This window comes from Manis javanica, chromosome 2, assembly GCF_040802235.1.
Source record: "Manis javanica isolate MJ-LG chromosome 2, MJ_LKY, whole genome shotgun sequence".
Taxonomy (NCBI): domain Eukaryota; kingdom Metazoa; phylum Chordata; class Mammalia; order Pholidota; family Manidae; genus Manis; species Manis javanica.
The window spans coordinates 83,797,189-83,819,383 of NC_133157.1; the positions used below are offsets into that span (position 1 = coordinate 83,797,189).

General features: G+C 41.6%; 1 protein-coding gene and 1 pseudogene across 1 annotated transcript; both read left to right on the plus strand.

Annotated features, from left to right (window-relative positions):
* Positions 1-10,066: 10,066 nt before the first annotated feature.
* LOC108404827 (ubiquitin-conjugating enzyme E2 E3-like) lies at positions 10,067-16,274 on the plus strand (annotated as a pseudogene).
* Positions 16,275-18,008: 1,734 nt separating this feature from the next.
* Positions 18,009-21,207, plus strand: LOC108404831 (procathepsin L-like). The gene is made up of 7 exons (XM_017672621.3): positions 18,009-18,134; positions 18,401-18,523; positions 18,629-18,775; positions 18,969-19,193; positions 19,628-19,790; positions 20,438-20,555; positions 21,025-21,207. The coding sequence occupies exons 1-7, from the start codon at positions 18,009-18,011 to the stop codon at positions 21,122-21,124; spliced, it is 1,002 nt and encodes a 333-aa protein (XP_017528110.2). The 3' UTR covers positions 21,125-21,207.
* The last annotated feature ends 988 nt before the right edge of the window (positions 21,208-22,195 follow it).

Here is a 22,195-nt window from a genome sequence, read left to right on the forward strand (position 1 = left end):
CATGTGTGTATTTTCGCATACAAGTACACTACGTGTAAGAGTCCAGGAAGAAATGTAAAATCTAGGTACACTGTATATTCACATATTCTCACATCAATAAAACTAGGGCATCCAGACCAAAGCATAATCTCTTAACCTACTATCTGTTTCCCATAAATCATATCTGTTCTGGAGAAAAAAATACGACGTGAAACACTTGTGACATCATTCACTGTTGTTATTTACAAAAGCCAGGAGCAGAAGACACCTGGCCATACCCTGTTGTTCTCAGCGACGGCATGTTCCTAAAGTGTCCTTTACAAAGATAAATGGGGGTCAGCATCCAGCAGATCACAGCTCTGGGAAATGCCTTCCTAAAAATACAATCTTATCAAAGGTCTCCGAAGGCGTGGAGTTAAAACTTAGGCAAATGGCCTTGAACTTGTATTTGCACACAGCCCTGGAGAAAACACCACAAATAGTGCTGCAAAGCCACTATTGTTAAAATGTGAGAGTTAGAGTTAAATTTAGAAGAAAGCACATTTCATTTGGGGCAAAAGACAAACATTCGGACGCAGGAGCAAACTCGGTCGCTTAACTCGGTTGTCTACTTTACTTTTTAAAATGTCCTTTAAAAAAAGCTGTTATTAGTGACATTTTAAAGGCTGAGGCTGTCCTATTTTCTTTGTAGCAGGATTATAAAACCACGTAATTAGCTCCCTCTTCCTATGCTCACTGCCAACAAATTGGGCAATTACATAATGCAACATTTCCAGGAAACTTCTGTGATCTGTCTTGTCGTGTCTGAAGCAGTGATGACAAGGTGAGAAACAGGGCTGATTGAATGGAATGCATAAAATTAGGAAGGTGGGGAGATAAACGTCACAATGGTTTGCCCAGATTTAAAAATAATAGCTCAGAAAACCCAAGGGGCGAACCCCACTAATATCCAAGATGAGAATTCAACCCGAGGAAGTCTTCATGTTTTGTAGGAGTGTTTCAAAAACGTATCTTTTTTAAAAATCTGGGACGAGGTATAGATGTAACGATCTACAATCCGACGCTGCGCTAAAATTACCAAGTCATTGCGCACATTCCCACATCGGCGCGTAATCCTTGCCAATGTTTCACCGTGGGCAGATTGTGCAATTGTACAAATCCCACGGCTTTCTTGACTGTTGCTAAAACACTCTGACGACAAACAGGTGGATGGAAAACCTCTGTGCAGACACAAACAAGCGCGGCAAAGGCATTCTCTGAATGCTGTCACCGCTCGCGCTACCAGCGCGGTCTCAACGAAACACCCGAGACTACTCCCCATTACTCAGCCCCGCCCCCCTCCCTCCCGCCCGCGAGGCTTGGGCTGAGCCGGCAGTGGGCGGAGCGCTTACTGGGTTCTGCTCGCCCGGTCGGAGGGGAGAAAGAGCAGGCGGCTGGGAGCGGGCCGGCGGTGCTCTGGGCTCAGCTCGCCTCTGCTTGGACTCCAGGGTGGCGGCAGGAGGGGCGGCACAGGAGGCGGGCGGTGCGCCAGGTCCGCAGTCGCCGTGGCCTCCGTGGCCGCGCAGGGGAAAAAAGAAAAAAAAATGTGTAAGAGGAATGGGTGGAAAAAGATGGTGATGTGAGAAGTGAGGCAGAAACCTCCTCCCAGAACCACATATAACATGAAAATACAGCAAATACAATTAATGCTGAAAGAGCAACCAGAAAGAAAACTGCAACAGATGGTCTACCAAGACCTGACACTCCCCTCCCCCCAACCTTTCCCAGCTCACTGGTGGGAGGAAGAGAAACACAGTCGGGAGGGAGTAGAAGCCCAGGCCTGCTAACAACCACCCCTGGGGATCTGCTCTGGGAGCACAAACCCACACTACATGGTGCTCTGGAGATGAGTGGGGTTGGGAAGCAAAGACAGGCAGAATACTCAGAGACTGAGATTCCAGCTGTTTGTGGAAAACAGGTATCCACAACAGGCCGCTCTAGGACAAAAGAAAGGTAGACAAACTGAAAGACTTCCCAATAGCGAGAGGGCTGCTAAAGAAGTACAGATTACACAGAGCTTGCTTCTGAGGAGAAAGGAGAGGGGGACAAAATCATCCCACACACTCAGCCCAGCAGGTTGGGAACTTCAGGAGCTTCAGGCGCTCCATCCTCCTGGCTGGCGAAGGACACCGAGGCCCGCGCACTGCAATACACAGCCTGCTGCTCTTCCAACCTGAACAGGCTTGTTCACAAAACTGCTGCTCCCACCATCAAGCCAGGCCAGCTGGAAGGTGGACCCACCTATGGCAGCTACAAGTGTGTAATGCAGAGGGTCCTCCCTGCATGCTTGGCCTACTGGCTGTGGCACTGGAGGCAGGCACAGAATCCAGGAAGCAGGAAAGAGCAGACACCATCACTGCTTGCCTGTGACCCCTGCCATCACTCCAGGTACTGGGCAGCTCCAGAGTGTAGAGCTTCTGGGCCCTAAAAGACACCACCTACACAAAGTTATTATTCCATAGTAACCATTATGAATATGAAATGGCAAAAGAATCTTGTACAAACAAAAATCCCTCACACACCAGAAAAAGGGCTAAGTGAACTTCTTTAAAAACACTTCAATATAAAAATCATAAACATGCTCACAGAGCTACAGAAAAATATTCAAGATCTCAGGTAGAACTTTAAGAAAGAGAAACTTTGAAAAATACAGTATAGTATCAAATGAAATATACAATGGAGGGATTTAACAGATTACATGAGATGGAGGAGATAGTAAGTGAAAAAGATATTAGAAAACAGGAATACAAAGAAGATGGGGCACAGAGAGAAAAATGGATCTTTAGGAATGAAAGAATAATAAGAGGACTGTGAGACCAATCCAAACGGAACAATATTAGCATTATAGGGGTATCAGAAGAAGAAGAGAAGAAAAAAGGGATAGAAAGTCTCTGAGGAAATAATTGCTGCAAAATTCCCCAATCTGGGGAAGGAAATAGTTTCTTAGGTCACAGAACTGCACAGATCTCCTAACACAAGGGACCCAAGGAAGACAACAACAAGACATATAATAATTAAAATAGCAAAGATCAAGAACAAGGAGAGACTATTAAAAGCAACCAGAGAGAGAAAAAAGTTCACATACAAAGGAAAACTCATCAGACTATCATCAGACTTCTTAGCACAGAAACCTTACAGGCCAAAAAGGAGTAGCATGATATATTTAATGCAATGAAACAGAAAGGCCTCCAACTAAGAATACTCTACCTAGCAAGGTTATCATTTAAATTTGAAGCATGGATTAAACGATTTCCAGATAAGCAAAAGTTGAGGGAATTTACCTCCAACAAACCATCTCTAATGTGTATTTTAAAGGGACTACTCTAGAAGGCAGTGCTCCTAAGGCTAAACAGCTGTCACCAGAGAAAATAAAACCACAGTAAAGGAAGTACACTAATTAATTACCAAGCAAATGCAAAATTAAATCAAATACCCATAAAGTCAGTCAAAGGATACACAAAGAGTGCAGAATATGACACCTAATATAAAAAGAATGGAGGAGGAAGAAAAAGAAGGGAGAAAAAACCCTTAAGATTGTGTTTGATATAGTATAATAAGGGAGTTAAGATAGACTTTTAGATAGTAAAGAAGCTACCCTTGAAACTTTGGTAACCATGAATCTAAAGCCTGCAATGGCAATAAGTACAAATCTATTGATAATCACTCTAAATGTAAATGGAATGAATGCACCAATCAAAAGACACAGAGTTACTGAATGGTTAAAAAAATGAGACCCATCTATATGCTGCCTACAAAAGACTCACTTCAAACCCAAAGACATACACAGACTGAAAGTGAAGGGATGGAAAAAGATATTTCATGCAACTAATAGGGAGAAATAAGCAGGAGTAGCAGTACTCAGACAAAGTAGCCTTCAAAACAAAGGAACAAGAGACAGAAAAGGACATTACATAATATTAAAGGGGTCAGTCCAACAAGAGAATATAACCATTATACATATCTATACACCCAAGATAGGAGCACTTAAATACATGAAACAAATACTAACACAATTAAAGAGGGAAATAGAATACAATGCATTCATTTAAGGAGACTTCAACACACCATTCACTCCAAAGGACAGATCAACCAGACAGAAAATAAGTAAGGTGACAGAGTCACTGAACAACACATTAGAACAGATGGACCTAACAGATATCTACAAAACACTCCACCCAAAAGCAGCAGGATACACATTCCTCTCCAATGCACCTGGAACATTTTCCAGAATAGATGAAATACTAAGCAACAAAAAGAGCCTCAGTAAATTTAAAAAGATTGAAATTGTACCAAACAGCTTCTCAGACCACAAAGGTATGTAACTAAAAATAAATTATGCAAAGAAAACAAAAAGCTCACAAACACATGCTCCTAAATAATCAATGGATCAATGATCAAATAAAAAGAGAGCAAGCAATATATGGAGACAAATGAAAACAACAACACTCCAAAATCTGTGGATGCAGCAAAGGCCATTCTAAGAGGGACATATATTGCAACACAGTCTTACCCCAAGAAAGGAGAACAATCCCAAATGAACAGTCTAAACTCACTATTAATGAAATAAAAAAGAGAAGAATGAATGAGGCCCAAAGTCAGTAGAAGGAGGGACATAATAAAGATCAGAGTAGAAATAAATAAAACTGAGAATAAAACAATAGAAAGGATCAATGAAACCAGGAGCTGGTTTTTCAAGAAAATAAACAAAATAAATATACTGCTAGCCAGATGCATCAAGAAAAAAAGAGCATCTACACACCTAAACAGAATCAGAAATAAGAAAGGAAAAAATCACTACAGACACCACAGAAATACAAAGAATTATTAGAGAATACTATGAAAAATTATATGCTAATAAATTGGATAACTTAGAAGAAAGGGACAACTTTCTGGAAAAATACAACTTTCCATGACTGACACAGCAAGAAACAGAAAATCTGAACAGACCAATTACCAGAAAGGAAATTGAATTGGTAATCAAAAAACTACCTAAGAACAAGATGCCTGTACCAGCTGGCTTCACCACTGAATTTTATCAGACATTTAGGGAACAACTAATACCCATCCACCTTAAAGTTTTCCAAAATGTAGAAGAGGAGGCAATACTTCCAAACTCATTCTCTGAGGCCAGCATCACTCTAATACCAAAACCAGGCAAAGACACCACAAAAAAGGAAATTACAGACCAATATCCCTGATAAACACAGATGCAAAAATTCTCAACAAAATATTAGCAAACCAAGTTCAAAAATTCATCAAAAAGATCATCCATCATGATCAACTGGGATTTATTCCAGGGATGCAAGGATGGTACAATATTAAATAATCAGTCAACACTATATCAAGCTAAAAAGCTTCTGTACAGCAAAGGACACCATCAATAGAACAAAAAGGTATCCTACAGTATGGGAGAATATATTCATAAATGATAGATCTGATAAAGGATTGACATCCAAAATATATAAAGAGCTCACACACCTCAACAAACAAAAAGCAAATAATCCAATTAAAAAATGGGCAGAGGAGCTGAATAGACAGTTCTCTAAAGAAGAAATCCAGATGGCCAACAGGCACATGAAAAGATGCTCCACATTGCTAATCATCAGAGAAATGCAAATAAAACCACAATGAGGTATCACCTCACACCAGTAAGGATCTCCATCATCGAAAAGACAAACAACAACAAATGTTGGCGAGGGTGTGGACAAAGGGGAACCCTCCTATACTGCTGGTGGGAATGTAAATTAGTTCAACCATTGTGGAAAGCTGTATGGAGGTTCCTCAGAATGCTCAAAATAGAAATACCATTTGACCCAGGAATTCCACTTCTACGAATTTACCCTAAGAATGCAGCACTCCAGTTTGAAAAAGACAGATGCACCCCTATGTTTATCGCTGCACTGTTTACAATAGCCAAGATATGGAAGCAACCTAAATGTCCATCAGTAGATGAATGGATAAAGAAGATGTGGTACATATACACAATGGAATATTACTCAGACATAAGAAAAAAACAGATCCTACCATTCACAACAACATGGATGGAGCTAGAGGGTATTGTGCTCAGTGAAATAAGCCAGGCGGAGAAAGACAAGTGCCAAATGATTTCAGTCATATGTGGAGTATAAGAACAAAGGAAAACTGAAGGAACAAAACAGCAGAACCCAAGAATGGACTAATAGTTACCAAAGGGAAAGGGACTGGGGAGGATGGGTGGGAAGGGAGGGATAAGGGCAGGGAAAGAGAAAGAGGGCATTACGATTAGCATGTATAGTGCATGGGGGGCACGGGGAGGGCTGCGCAACACAGAGAAGACAAGTAGTGATTTTACAGCATCTTACTATGCAGATGGACAGTGACTGTGAAAGGGTATGTTGGGGGGACTTGGTGAAGGGGGGAGCCTAGTAAACATAATGTTCTTCATGTAATTGTAGACTCATCATACCAAAAAAAATCAGTTAACATCATATACCACATCAACAAAAAAGAGAAAAATCACATGATCATCTCCATACATGCTGGAAAAGCACTGACAAAATTCAACACTGATTCATGAAAAAAACTCTCAACAAAATGGGAATAGAGGGCAAGTACTTCAACATAATTAAGGCCATATACAACAAACCCACAGCCAACATCATACTTAACAGCAAAAAGCTGAAAGCTTTTCCTTTAAGATCAGAAACAAGACAAGGATGCCCATTTGTCTTGTTTCTGTATAAAATATACACTTTTATTCAACATGGTTCTGGAGTTCCTATCCATGGAAATCAGAAAACCCAAAGAAATAAAAAGCATCCAAATTGCTAAGGAAGAAGCTAAACTGTCACTGTTCACAGATGACATGATATTGTACACAAAAAACCCTAAAGAATCCACCCCAAAACTACTAGAACTAATAACTGAATTCAGCAATGTTGCAGGATACAAAATAAATACATAGAAATCTGCTGCATTTCTATATACTAACTATGAACTAGAAGAAGGAGAAATCAGGAAAACAATTCCATTTACAATTGCATCAAAAAGAATAAAATACCTAGAAATAAACCTAACCAAGGAGGTAAAAGGCCTATACCCTGAAAACTATAAGATATTCATGAGAGAAATTAAAGACACCAATAAATGGAAATATATCCCATGTTCATGGATAGGAAATATTGTCAAAATGACCATCCTTCCTAAAGCAATCTACAGATTCAATGCAATCCCTATCAAAATACCAACAGACTTCTTCAACAAACTAGAACAAATAGTTCTAAAATTCATATGGAACCACAAAAGACCCTGAATAGCCAAAGCAATTCTGAGCAGGAAGAATAAAGCTGGGGCAATTACTCTCCCCAACTTCAAGCTCTACTACAAAGCCACAGTAATCAAGACAATTTGGTACTGGCACAAGAACAGACCCATAGATCAATGGAATAGAATAGACAGCCAGATATAAATGCACACATATATGGCCAATTACTATGCAATAAAGAAGCCATGGATATACAGTGGAGAAATGACAGTCCCTTCAACAACTGTCGTTGGCAAAACTGAACAGCTACATGTGAGAGAATGAAACTGGGTTATTGTCTAACTCCATACAAAAAAATAAACTCAAAATGGATCAAAGACCTGAATGTAACTCATGAAACTATAAAACTCTTAGAAGAAAACATAGGCAAAAATCTCTTCAATATAAACATGAGCAACTTTTTCCTGAACACATCTCCTTGGGCAAGGGAAACAAAAGAAAAAATGAACAAATGGGACTACAACAAACTAAAAAGCTTCTGTACAGGAAAGGACACCATCAGCACAACACAAAGGCATCCTGCAGTATGGGAGAATATATATTTGTAAGTGACTTATCTGATAAGGGTTAACATCCAAAATATATAAAGAGCTCACATGCCTCTATTAAAAAATGTGCAGAGGATCTAACAGACACTTCTCCAAAGAAGAAATTCAGAGGCACATGAAAAGATGCTCCACATTGCTAATTATCAGGGAAATACAAATTAAAACCACAATGAGATATCACCTCACAACGGTTGGTATGGCTAACATCCAAAAGACAAGCAACAACAAATGTTGGCAAAGACGGAGAAAGGGCCATCCTCCTACACTTTTGGTGGGCTTGTAAATTAGTTCAACCATTGTGGAAAGCAGTATGGAGGTGCCTCAATGGACTAAAAATAGAAATACCTTTTGATCCAGTTATTTCACTCCTAGGAATTTATCCAAATAAAAGATGACCGCTGATTCATAAAGACATATGCACCCCTATGTTTATGGCAGTACTATTTACAATAGCCAAGATATGGAAATAACCTAAGTGTCCATCAGTAGATGAATGGATAAAGAAGAGGTGGTACATATACACAATGGAATATTACTCAGCCATAAGAAGAAGAAAAATTCTACCACTTGCAACATGATGGAGCTAGAGGGTATTATGCTCAGTAAAATAAGCCAGGTGGAGAAAGACATGTACCAAATAATTTCACTCATTTGTGGAGTATAACAACAAAGCATAACTGAAGGAACGAAACGGCAGCAGACTCACAGACTCCAAGAATGGACTAGCAGTTACCAAAGGGAAGTGGGTGGGAAGAGTGGGTGAGGAGGGAGGGATAAGGGGATTAAAGGGTATTATGATTAACATACATAAAGTAGGGAGGTCAAAGGGAAGGCAGTATAGCACAGAGAGGAAAAGTAGTGACTCTTTAGCATCTTACTACACTGATGCTTAGTGACTACAGTGGGGTGTGGGGGCATCTTGATAATATGGGTGAATGAACCACAATGTTGCTCATGCGAAACCTTCATAAGATTGTATATCAATGATACCTTAATAAAAAATGTACAAGAATATTTGTTTTGTACATTAATATGAAACAAGCAATCTGAAGCCAGGCCAATGTACACCAATAGATATGTTCACATGGAAGCCAGGCACACACATCTATAGATCAAGTAGATCAAGTTTGACCTTCTTCCAGCTTCCCAGTGCAAGACAGGTAGAGGTGTGGGCTTGGGCCAGCACTATGACCTGATGGTGCAGGCTGGGCAAGAGGAGATATGGGGGTGGCATTTAGGGCACACCTGAGAATGAGTGGGACAGGAATGGCCTTGTCTGTCCCAGGAGGTTCCCATGACCCTTTGTTCCCTAAGCCCTGCAGACCTGTGGTCTCCCTTTCCTCCAAGAATGTGAATGTGGCCACTGTGGTGAACACCTGCCCTTTGGAGGTTTTCTGAGTGTTTAAGGAGATAAGGAGACAGAATGTGCTTTGGGCAACAGTTTCTTCTCCATCCCCTGGGATGACCAAGTGCACAGGACAGAAAGGAGGCATGGCTTCCAGTCAGAGCAAATCCAGGCTTTGGCCTTGCACGGTCTCTGGTCCCAGGACCAGGAGCACAGGCTCAGGGACGATAAGCAGGGCAGGGCTGTGACTGTGAGCCTGGAATCCACCCCCTCATTTGGGCACCAGGGCCCAGGGCTGGAAGCAGGAGCTCTGTCCTCTCCTTTCTTCCCAAGGCCCCTCAGTCCCACAGGGGCACTGTGGGAGAAGGCCAGCGTGCACTCATACACAGCAAGCTGGGGGGCAAAGGGAGAAACCAGCACCAACGAGTGCAGAAGAGACAATGAATGGTGGCATCTAAGGCCACTGGTAGCTTCAAATGGGATATTTCATGGGAAAAAGAAAACACTCAAGAAGGTCTAGAAAAAAATTAAATCAAGTTCTGTATTATTCACTGACTTTTTAAAAATGCAACACTACATATTTATAATGAGAAAAATCAATTACCCAATAGAAAATGCACATAAGGTATAAAGTCTGTTTTAGAGAAATACCACTAGCCAATATGCAAGTATAATAAAATGAACTAATAATCAATGATAAGAATCTTGAATGCTCTATACTCAGAGAAAGAAGCCAGACACAAGTGATGCATACTGTATGAGTCCCTATGTGTGAAATTCTAACAAAGGCAAAGTTGTAGTGGCAGAGAGCAGACCAGACATTGCCAGGGGCCGGGCTTTTGGTAGGCATCGATGACAAAGCGGCAGGAAGGAACTCGGGTGGGTGATGGAAGTATATTCTCTCATCATTGTGGTGGTGCTGGTTACATGGCTGGACGCTTTGTCAAAATGCATGCACCTGCACCCTTACATTTGGTGAATTTCATTGAATGTAAATGAGACCTCAGTAAATCTGACAATACAAAAAAAAGATTTTAAAACCTAACTGTAGATTTTTACAAGATCTTCATTCTAAAGTCTTTTAACCCAGAAAAGTTAGGGCTCCATCAATCTCAACTTCTTACTATATTTCATAATCTATAAATGAGAAAACTGGGGCCCAGAGGGAGATTACATGACTGACTAAAAACCCCACAGTTGCTGCTGAGGAACCGCATCCCGGCACCCAGACCTCATGTCATCTTCGGCTTCTTTCTGTTCTGCCATCCTTCCCAGCCCAGTGAACCTGTCCAAGCCAGTGCAATTGGGTGGTCAAACCATGAAGTCGGAGGTAAGGAAATTGTTTGCTTCTCTTGGTTTGTCATTTTTCCACTGAGTGTTATAACACAGACATGTCACTACCATAGAAAGACTTTAAAACAAAAGCTTAGAGATATTCTGTAATTTTTGTAATCAAAACTTACTATTCTAGCAAAATCTGATTACGTTCAATAGCTGCATTCTCTCTCAAACAAAACAACAAACAGAAAGAAGAGAAAGCATAAATGATTTCATGCATCTCAAATCCAAAAGGAAAACTAAAAAGATTAAACAGAAAGGAAGTTCAGACAAGACCCAATTTTCTCCCCTTTTATCAACTGGGCAAAAGAAGCAATCTATTGTGAGGGGTCAACTTCCAGGAAGGTTTTGATGCTTTTTGGGTGCAATGCTTCAGATTGCTCAACAGGAGTATTTGCAACAGTGTTATACTGATTTTATCATGCTGGTATTCCTGTCATAAATATATAATACCCAAAATATATAAAAGAACTCTTACAACTCAACAACAAGAGGACAATAAAAATGCGCAAATGATTTGAATTGATGTTTCTACAAAGAAAATATACACATAACTAATGAGCACATCAAAGATAATCAACACTACCATTCCTTAGGGACAATGCAAATCAAAGCCACAGTGAGATGTCACCCCTGCCTACTACCATGTATACAACTTTATATGTACAATATGATGTATTAGTGAGGATGTGGCAGAATTAGCACCCTAATATGTTGCTGGTGGGAAAGTCAAATGATGTTGTCACTGTGGAAAACAGTCTGGTATTTCTGCAAAAAACAATTCCTACCCAAGAGAAATGAAAACATACATTCATGCAAAAAACTTGTGCAGAAATGTTCACACCAGCATTATTTATAATCGCCAAAAGAATGAAAGAAAGAAATGTTTCTCAACTGATAAATGAATTTAGAAAAATGTGTATTCACATTGAAATAGTGCTCAGCCATAAAGAGGAATGCAGTTCTGATACAGGCTCTAATATGAGTTAACCCTGGAGACATCATACTAAGTGAAAGAAGCCAGGTGCATAAGGTCACATATTTATGATTCCATTTATATGACATGTCCGGAACAGAGAAATCCATGAAGGAAGAAACTAGATCATGGGAATATAGGTAGGAGGGAATTAGGACTAACTGGGACTAATTATGAGGTTTCTTTTTCATGTTCTGAAATTAGATAATGGTAATGGTTTCAGAATATAGTGAATAGAGCAGAAAACAACTTAAATGGTGAGCAATGTTATCTATAACAAAAAGAAATGGAGCAAAAGGAAATACCAGTCCCTGTATCATAAAGATAGATGGTCAAGACAGAGAGAACTTTGGGTTATAAAGACAGCTTGCTTCAGTATGTGCTAAGGAGGTTGTGCAGAGGAACGGCAACTCCATTCTCCTGGAAACTGAAGAATTTTAGAAATGATGATGATGGTGGTGACACTAACAGCCTAATTACACATCAGTGCCAAGCGCTGCCCTGCATGTGCCATACCTGCTCTGCATTGCTTCTCCACAACACCCCTGTGACTGTAGTTCTCACCCTTGAGCATCAGAATCACCTGCAAGTCTTGTGAAAACAGACTGCAGATCTCCAACCCCTAAGTTTCTGATTCAGTGATTCTGGGATGGCGTTCCAGAAGTTGCTTTTCTACCAAGTTCTCAAGTTGCTGATGCTATTGGTTGGGAGACCCACTTTAAGAACCACTGCCCTAAGGGTTAGATGCTATTTTATGCCCCATTTTACAGACAAGGATGGGCACACCTTCCTACCCACCAGCTCCCAGGAGGGCGAGCTCCCCATCTCCCCCAGGTGTTTCCTTGCCTGATCATCACTCAGAGACAAAAACTCTGCACCTTCCCTGTGATAATTAAAGTCAGATTTTAAGTCTAGGTCCAATGACAACATGTAAATGCCAACCTCAGGCATTATTCATTCATTTACCAATTTAAAAGACACATAAAATGGTCTTTTAAAAAATTTGAGGAAATAGAACCATATTATCAAGCATCCCCAATTCCTCATATAAAACTCAAAAACCAAACCAAGGAAAACTTCTCTATATACACTTTGGACATTTTACTGAGTTACTGATTCTACTCTAGTGATTTATCTTCATTGTTTCTTGTCCTCTCCCTTTTCACCCCCTGAATAAGGAATCTAATCTTTCTCTGGGATCACTGCTAACACAGGCAGATCAAGTAACATGTAAGAAAGATTTCACTATACAACACACATTCTGACCCGAGGAGGCAGCAACTATTTTTAAATGCATTTTTTCATGAACAGCATCCAGGGCCCTGAGGTGTTCTCCCGTGTAGGAGGAGAAGTCAGGCTGCTGGCTGGATGCACAGGTCAGATTTGCAAAGGAGATCCTTTAGTCTCCAAAAGAGAGTTTATGGATTATAGACTCAGGAATGGGAAGGAGGAATGTGAGAAGGACAGCAGCTCCCTGTACCTTCTGCTCCAGGATGCTTGTCATAACTTATTGACCTGTATCTGTGAGGTTCAGAGCCTGTTTGCTGTAAAATCAGGATGACTGCAGTCATCTTGTTCCCAGGAGGTGGATTGTGGAATTCCTTGATTCTCGTCTCCAAGGGAAGAATTGGGACACAGTAGGGAGTCAAAGCTGCAGGGGGATTTTATGTAGCAAGGTGAAAGGAAAGCAAGCTCCAGACTCAGAGGGGCTGAGCTGAGCGTGGGTAACTGCTCCCCGGGTTTTACATTGTGCCTTTTATGGGGTTGATTCAGTTTTGACATTCTCACATTTTCAGATCATCTTGTTCTCTGCCCTTAGCCTCTGTGCAAGTTTGTGTTCATCAGTTTTCTCATGAGTATCTAAAAGAAACCCGTGACCCACGATGGGGCCAAAATCATAATGTACGTGACATAATGGTGATAGCACGACGGTCTCAGGGCCATCAGAGAGAAGGCCATCCTTAAGTGTGTAGGCTGTAAAATCAGTAAGACCCCTGCCACCAATATCTTTTGCTTATCAGTTTGTGCTCAACTGCAAAAGGGGTTGTTCTCCGGGAGACAGGGTGGTCAAAGGGTGGAAACTGTGTGGAGACTGGGTAGCCTGCAGTCCTCCTTTCTCCCCTCCTGCTCCTGTCTATCTAACTGCCTACTCAAACCATCTTAGACATTAAAATAGAAAGGCCTCACCTGAGAAAACTGTTGGGAAAGGGACATATTGATTGTTCCTGAAGAAATGCTTATCTGCACCATATGAAAAAAATAATGCAAAATGGATCAAAGACTGAGAATATAAGAGTTAAAACTATAAAACTTTACATGAAAACACAAGAGAACAGCTTCATGATATTGGGTTTGTGTTTTGCAGTAGTATTTTGGGTAGGATACCAAAAGAACAGGCAAGAAGTACAGAATAGACAAATTGGACTTTATCAAAACTAAAACTTGGTTCATGAAAGGACCCTAATAACTTAATGATAGGTAACACACAGGTTGGAAATCTGTGCAATGTTTACACAAATGTAAAATGGTGCAATCATTGTGAAAAACGTAGACAAAATTAAACCTAGAATTATCCTATTCAGCAATTCCACCTGGGAGTGTTTGCCCAAACAAATGAAAACAGAATGTCAAACATTTGTACAAAAACAGCATTATTCAAATTAGCCAAGTATGGAAATAAAGCATATATCCACCCAGGGAGGACTGGAGAAATCAAATATGGCACATTCATACTATGGAATATGATTGATCCTTTAAAGAAGAGGAAATTCTGACAGAGGCCACAACATGGATGGACCTTAAAGATATGTGAACTAACAAGGAACCAAAGGACAAATATCACAGATTTCCACTTATGTGAGGTACTTAGATGTGTCAAATTCATAGTGACAGAAGGTAGAATGGTGGGTGCCCAGGGCTGGTGGGGAGAGAAGAAAGGAGTTATTTTTAATGGTTTACAATTTGGGAAAATGGAAAAGTTCTGGAAATCGTGATGGTAATGCTTGCACAATAATTAAATTTACTGAATGCCACTGAATTGTACACATAAAAATGGATAAAAGAGACATTTTTATATTTGGACATGTTATCATTGTTAAAAAATATGACTTTCATTGTGCTTCTAGAAGGTTTTCAGTTCAACCTTAAGTGGAAATTGTTTTACATGTTTATATGAACTTTGACACCATTTTTATAAAAAAATTCAAAATGTACATATAAAAAGGCAATGGTGGAAGAGATACGGGTTTATGGGCATTGACAATTCTTTTCAACCAAGAATTATCTACTATGAATATATTTTTTATGGAATAAAAAGAACAAACATGCACAACGTTTCTGATTCATGGTCCTTAAATTCTTAATTACATAATTTTTTATATGAATATATTTTCTTTCATTTAAAACCTTTTCAGGGCGGCGGCGGCGGCGCGCGCCCCCTCCCCGGCCAGGCAATCAGCGAGCACGCGCGCCGCCGCCGCGCCCGTCCCTCCCTGCGCGCTCGCCTCGCGGCGGCGGCGGCGGCGGGAGGCCACAGCGCGCGGGGGTCTCTGCGTCCCCTCCGCCTCGCCGGGAGCTTCCACCCCCGTTTTTTTCCTAAGGCGCTGGGCAGCGCCACCCTCGGCCGGAGCCCAGCTCTGCACAAACCCCGCCTACGTTCAGTGTTCCCACTCCCCGGCCAGAGCCGCCTCGGCTTCTTTTTTTCGTCCCCCCGCCTCCGCCCCCGCCGCTGCATCCATTTCCTTAAGGTTTTTTTTTTTCTCTCTCCCTCCCCCACACCGGAGCGGCGGGCGAGGGGCCGGGCGGGCGGCCGAGGGGGGCAGCTCGGACTTAGCTGGATGAACCTTCGCTGCTGGCCGTGGAAAGCTGGAGCAGCATTTTACTAAGAAAGAACCTCACCAAGACGGCCAGTGATAGGCAGAGGTCCATGATGAGAGCCCAGCACCAGCAGCGGTAGTTCAGACGGAGACCAGCGGGACCCAGCCGTGCCAGAGCCTCGGGAACAGGAAAGAAAGCCTTCCACCACCCAGTGGAAGAAAAACACCAAACTAGCAAAACCACCGCTAAGTTACCCACTAGTGCTAAAAGAATTCAGAAAGAGCTATCTGAAATAACCCTTTATCCTCCTCCTAACTGCAGTACTGGGCGTAAAGGAGATAACATTTATGAGTGGAGATCAACTATACTTGGTCCACCAGGTTTTGTATATGAAGGTGGTTTATTGTTTTAGGATATCACATTTTCATCCGATTATCCATTTAAACCACCAGAGATACCTTATACGGTATCATGAGGCATTATTCAGATCTGTTGGACAAGTGATGAAAAAGAAGTAAGACTTCTGCTATTATCTTGGTGTTAGGTTACTTCCCGCACCAGAATCTATCACTGCAACAACAGTCAGGGAGTCACCTTCCGGACAACTGGAGTCCTGCTTTGACTATTTCAAAGGTTTTGCTGTCGATTTGTTCTCTTTTGACAGACTGCAACCCTGCAGATCCTCTGGTTGGAAGCAGAGTATTTGACCGCTCAGTATTTGACCAACAGAGCAGAACATGACAGGATAGCCAGACAGAGGACCAGGAGATACGCAGTATAATTCACATAATTTGTATGCAGTGTGAAGGAGCAGAAGGCATCTTCTCACTGTGCTGCAAATCTTTATAGCCTTTACGATACGGATTTTTGTGTATATGTTATGCTGACTCTACTTTCTGCTTTTATCCTTTGGAGACTGGGAGACTCCCAAAAAAGGTAAATGCTATCAAGAGTAGAGCTTTGTAGCTGTAGATTTAGTTGTGTTTAAAACGCCTATTTGCAAATCTTGCTTCTTTGAGATATCAAAATGTACTTTGTGATGTACTGAGGAGAGTGGTCCTGAAATCTACCAAATATTATAGTGCATTTTGGCCTAATTCATTATCTGTATGAAGTTATGAAAGTAGCCGTAGATAACTAGGAATTATGTAATTTGTATTAAACCCAGATCTATTTCTGAGTAGGTGGTTCATGCTACTGTGAAAAATGTTTTACCTTTTACCTTTGTCAGTTTGTAATGGGAGGATTTCCTTTTACCCTTTGTACCTCAGAGAGCACCTGATGTATCATCTCAAACACAATAAACATGCTCCTGAAAAAAAAAAAAACCTTTTCATAAGCTGTCGTCTAAATCCTGACATTCAATATAGACAAAAGAAAACAAATCATTGAAATAAAACTCATTAAAGCAAATTACTTAAATCACAGGAAAATCTCATTGGTCCCTGATGACGACACAATTATCCGTAACACAGAGTTGCATTTGGAAAAACAATTTCTACTTTCTGCCTTTTCTCCTTTTATTAAGCCAAATTTTTCTGTAAACAACTGCTGGTTTGAGAAAGGCTTGAGAAGGATGAAGACACCCTGACTTGGGAAGACACGAAAGGGGCCACCACAAAATGCCTCCTCACCTTCTTTGACACCACCCAGCCCCGCCGCCTTCCTTCCGAGTATCTGTACCTTGTCACGGCCCAAGTTTGGGGAATGCCGCCCCACCCCGCCCCCACAGAATACTGAAACCGTGAGAGCACCTCGGCCGCGGGCTCTGCTTTCCTACCCCGCCCGCCTTTACTGAGGAGGAACAGGATCCCTAGACTAGATCACGCAGGTCTCAGCCCTCCCTGGACCACAACCAAAAACTCAGGGACTGGAGGACGTGGGGTGACGCTGAAAACCATTGGAGGCCTCTCTGGAACCTTGGTGAACCTCCACACAGCGCACGAATCAGTTAACTGGAGGATCTGGGTCCCCTGGGAGGTGGGGAACCCACCTTGGTGCTGTCCCTGGGTTCTTGGTTGGCCTCCCCTCGGGTCCACTTAGGCAAGAGTGAGCCGCCCTGGGGCCAGCTGCGACTCACCCTCGACCAAATCCCTACACGCGCTTGGGGCAGAGTGCCCTGAGGCCCTGCCCGCATGCTGGATCAGCCAATCGAAGAGCGGTCCGGCAGTGGGGCGGGGTCGGCAGGACGAATCCTGGGCCTTAAAAGGCGGCCTCGTGCCTCAGCCCTGAGACCCTGCCCCGCACCTGCGCCCAGGTCGGGGAAGGGACCTTGGTCCTGGCCTGGCTTGGCACAGCAGGGCCACCCCAGGAGACCACGCGGCCGCCAGCCTAGGAGGTTGAGGGTGGGGGTACCAAGGGAAGCCGTCCCCAGCCTGGCCACTCCACACACTGCCTTCTGAGTCCTGAAACCTGGTGCTGCATGGCCCGCTGCTCCCTGAGCCGCCGGCATCAGCGTCTGGAAGCAGAGGGTGAGTCCCAGGGCGGGAAGCAGGTGGTAAGTCCCCTGCACATCCCACATCCCCAGCCCAGTGTAAATTCTTGGGAGGATGCGTTAAGTGCTTTTACTCCACCTTAGTGGATCTAACATCTCAGAAGAAAGTACGGTGGCTTGTTAAAAGGATTGCTCTAATTACTATTTTTTTCTGTCCAGGTTTTTGAAACATGCTTCCTAAGGTCCTGCTGACTGTCCTGTGCTTGGGAATAGCTTCACCTGCGCCTCATGTTGATGTTGGTTTGAACGCACTGTGGTCCCAGTGGATGGCAATGCACGGGAAACTATATGATGTGGTTGGTGACTCCTAAAACTGTGCAGAGGGCCCCAGTAGAGAACGGTCAGATGGTGCTGGTGGGAGTTGGAGTGGAGAGTACCTCTCTGTAATCACGGCAGGCTGAGCACAGTAGGGGAGTACATCCCACTGTGTTGACTCTGGAGATCAGCCCCCTGAAGTATAAGATGATCCTGGCCATGGCTTCTCTGTCTGCAACTAACCTGTGGTTCTTGTGAGTTGGTTTTAAATAGGAATAAAGATGATAGGTGATATATTTGCCTCTAGGATGAAGAAATAGGGAGGAGAGCAGTGTGGGAGAAGAATATGAAAATGATTGACAAGCACAATCAAGAATACAACCTAGGGAATCACAGCTTCACAATGGCAATGAATGCCTTTGGAGACTTGGTGAGTGTGGCACGGATTGCTGAGCTGTGGGTGGTGCTTCCTCTCCTAAGTACTTCAACAAGAAATCTCTTGCGTTTCTCACACTCTTTTCCTTTCCAATTCAAGACCAGTGAAGAACTCAGGCAGGTAATGAATGGCTTTCAAAAGCAGAAGTACAGGAAGAAGAAAGTGTTCGAAGAACATCCCCTTGCAGAGATCCCCCCATCTGTGGACTGGAGAGAGAAAGGCTACGTAACTCCTGTGAAGGATCAGGTAGGACAGTACTGAGCAGATCTCTAGAGGTCTGATGATTAAGTCAAATAGGAAATGGCATCCTTACCTTGGTGCACTGTGGAACAGTATGCAGTTCACTAAATTTTTTAAAAAGAGCTTTCTGATAAAAGGGCTGTTGTGAAAGTCTTGTTATTTGTTTTGTAGACTGAGAGCTTTTCCATTTTATATTCAGGGTCCATGTGGTTCTTGTTGGGCTTTTAGTGCAGTTGGCGCCCTTGAAGGACAGATGTTCCGGAAAACTGGCAAACTTGTGTCACTGAGTGAGCAGAACCTGATGGACTGCTCTGAACCTCAAGGCAATGGTGGCTGCAGCGGTGGTGTAATGGATTATGCCTTCCAGTATGTCCTTGACAACAGAGGTCTGGACGCAGCGGAATCCTATCCCTATCATGGAGCGGTAAACTGAGCTCCTTAACTTGTTATCGAAGCTGAATACTTTTGGAGAAAATAGCTACCATATTTAAAATTAATCTTTTAGATAGAAGATTCTGTGTCTGCTATCATTTAACTATCATTAAAATTTGTCTTGTAACTTTCTCTCTTTAGGTGGCTACTAAACAGCTGTCCCTATTTATGTGTTATATAAAGATATACATAGCTTTCTATATATTGTAGTAAATTTCTCCAGAGTGAAAAATTTCTCATGGCTACGACTGTCTTGTTGAATAAGCACATTGTAATTTTTAATTTCAAACAACCCATAGCATTCACCTCCTGGGATGCTTCATAATAAACTTGGCTTGGAAATCATCAACCTGCAGACTGTCTTGCCCTCATGTTCCCTGGGAACTGGGTATCAATAATCAGATTTCTTCCCCTTTATCTTGAAAGGATGAACCCTGCAAATACAAAGCTGAGTATTCTGCTGCCAATGTGACTGGCTTCTATGACATCCCTGCTCAGGAGAAGGATCTTGAGGTCACAGTGGCAAACATGGGGCCAATTTCTGTTGCTATAGATGCAAGCTCATTAACATTCCTATTCTACCAACAAGGTAAGCATTTGTGTATGTAGAAATTTAGGCAGAAAAATTGGAAAACTACCATGCATACAGCAAGATTGACTCCTTGGTATGTGGAATTCAAGGTAAATTTTTTGGGAGTAAGGATTTAACACAGTTATTTACTCTGTACAAGTACTATGCATGACTATATTTTCATTGTCATTACTGGGACCATACCCCTTGATTTTAAGCACTTCAAAAATATATTTAAATGTCTACATAATTTGATTGATATTGTTTAATTAATTTTTCCCCAACTTCTAGAACTTTAAAATTTTCCAAGGAATTTTACTCTTGCAATTAAAACTGGAAAGAACCCCTTGGCTCAAATAATATTGTGTTCTGTGCTGATCTTTGACTAACATCCTGTAAATAGAATGGCACAGTTTTACTAGTGGTCTTTTATGCTCCTTGACAAGTTGTTTACAAAAGAGATCATGGTAATTTCTATTTCTACTACCATTACATAAAGGCCTAAATCCCTGGACTAGATTTTTAAGTCTTGTTTTCAAGTCATATTTGGATTGATTTCCTTTAATGGAATTTTGAGATGCCTTCCTTACTATGGTTGATAGACTGGGTTATAGCCACGTGTCACTTGGAGGTCCTTCTTACAGCACTGAATTTTTATTTCACAGGCATATATTATGATCCAAACTGCAGCAGCCAAAAGCTGGGTCACGCTGTTGTGGTGGTTGGCTATGGCTTTGAAGGAGAAGAATCAGATAACAATAAATATTGGATTATCAAGAACAGGTATAAAATGCCAAAAATTCTACTATTGGAAATTGTAAAGGAACCCTTTTGGAATCAGTGTCAGATATAAGTCCCCAAAGGCTTAAGCACCGTTCTGAGGTCCCGGAAATCTTTACCTGCCTTAGGGTAGACAGAGACATGTTAATGATTGATTATAACATTGAGTACTATTCACAGGCTTGCTAGCATATCGATACAGTTTTGGCACCATTACATTTTCTACATTTGAAAAGTTTCGTGATTCTGAAACACATCTGGCCACAAGGGGCTCCTTTCGATTGCAATTCTATGAAAGGTTTGGTGGATAGAAGATATGTGCAGGTTTAAAACTCAACCGTGAACAGGAACTGAATGATTCTTTCTGAATCTGTCTTGGCCTCTAATGAACTGCTAAGTCTCAGGTATGACTGATAATAAAGATAAATTGCTTGATTCTTTGTAATAAATGGGAACTCCTCTCTTCTTTCAGTTGGGGTACAGACTGGGGCATGAATGGCTACATGAAGATAGCCAAGGACCAGAACAACCACTGTGGAATTGCCTCTGTGGCCAGCTATCCTGTTGTGTGAGATGATGGTGATAATGAAGGACTTGATTGAGAACAGAATATCCCTGGGAGGAATTGTATCTGAAAACTGACCAGACCTTCTTGTGTGGAATAAAACACTTGAATCATTGAAGATTCAATTTGTGATTTGAATTCTGTGACATTTTTATCCTGGAAAATCTGACAATTTCTTTAATTACTGATATAAACAGCTTTGTATGATAAACTTACCTAATAATTTTTAATGGTCTTATTTTAAAAGGATGCAAAAGTCTTTAGCTTTTAAAATAAAACTTAATTTCAAAGTAAAGGTACTGTTTATGCTTTTAAAATATTAATTTTTTGAGAAATCAAAAATTAATTGAGCTCTAAACCCATAATTAAATGTGCCAGAGGTCCATTAGGCAAATGGCTGTATCACCTTTTCCACTTCTGGTTATAATGTGTAGATTGTATGTCAGCTGCCCATTGGCAGAGTCTGCAAAACCCTTGAGTGGAGAAAAATATGAGAGACAATGTATAAAGACAAAGGCAAATTATTTTAATGAGGAGAAAATTCACAATTTAGAAAGGGCACAGATACATAGGATTTCCAAACTAAAAAAGGACCTTAGATCATGATCACTTGACCCAATATAGGTACAATACAGCCTAGTTAGAGAACTAATGCCATAGATCCAGTTTCTGGTACTTCTTCCCAAATCACCAGTGAAAACCACATGGCTACTTCGTAGTCAAGGAAGGACTGGACACAGCAGGTTCACAAGAGCGTTTGTGTTGGGTCCACAAGGGGTGAAGAGTCAGCTCCCAGATGTGAGGCTGGTTTTCAAAATAGAGCTGTGGCCTCAGAGGGGGGTAGATGTGTGAGAGCATCCAAGTGATAGTCTGAGGCCAAATTTATACGCAGCTACCTAAGCTCTCTATTTATTAGAGGAAAAAACCCAAAAACTCCCTACATTCTGCAGGCTAAACAAGCCCGTACTTTTTATTTGTTTTCTGCCTGTTAAAATTCTCATCTCCCAGTCAAGGAGAGTTTAAGAGTAGGTGGAAATATTTAGGTACTGGCCCCTGTAATTCCTTACAAGGCCTTGAG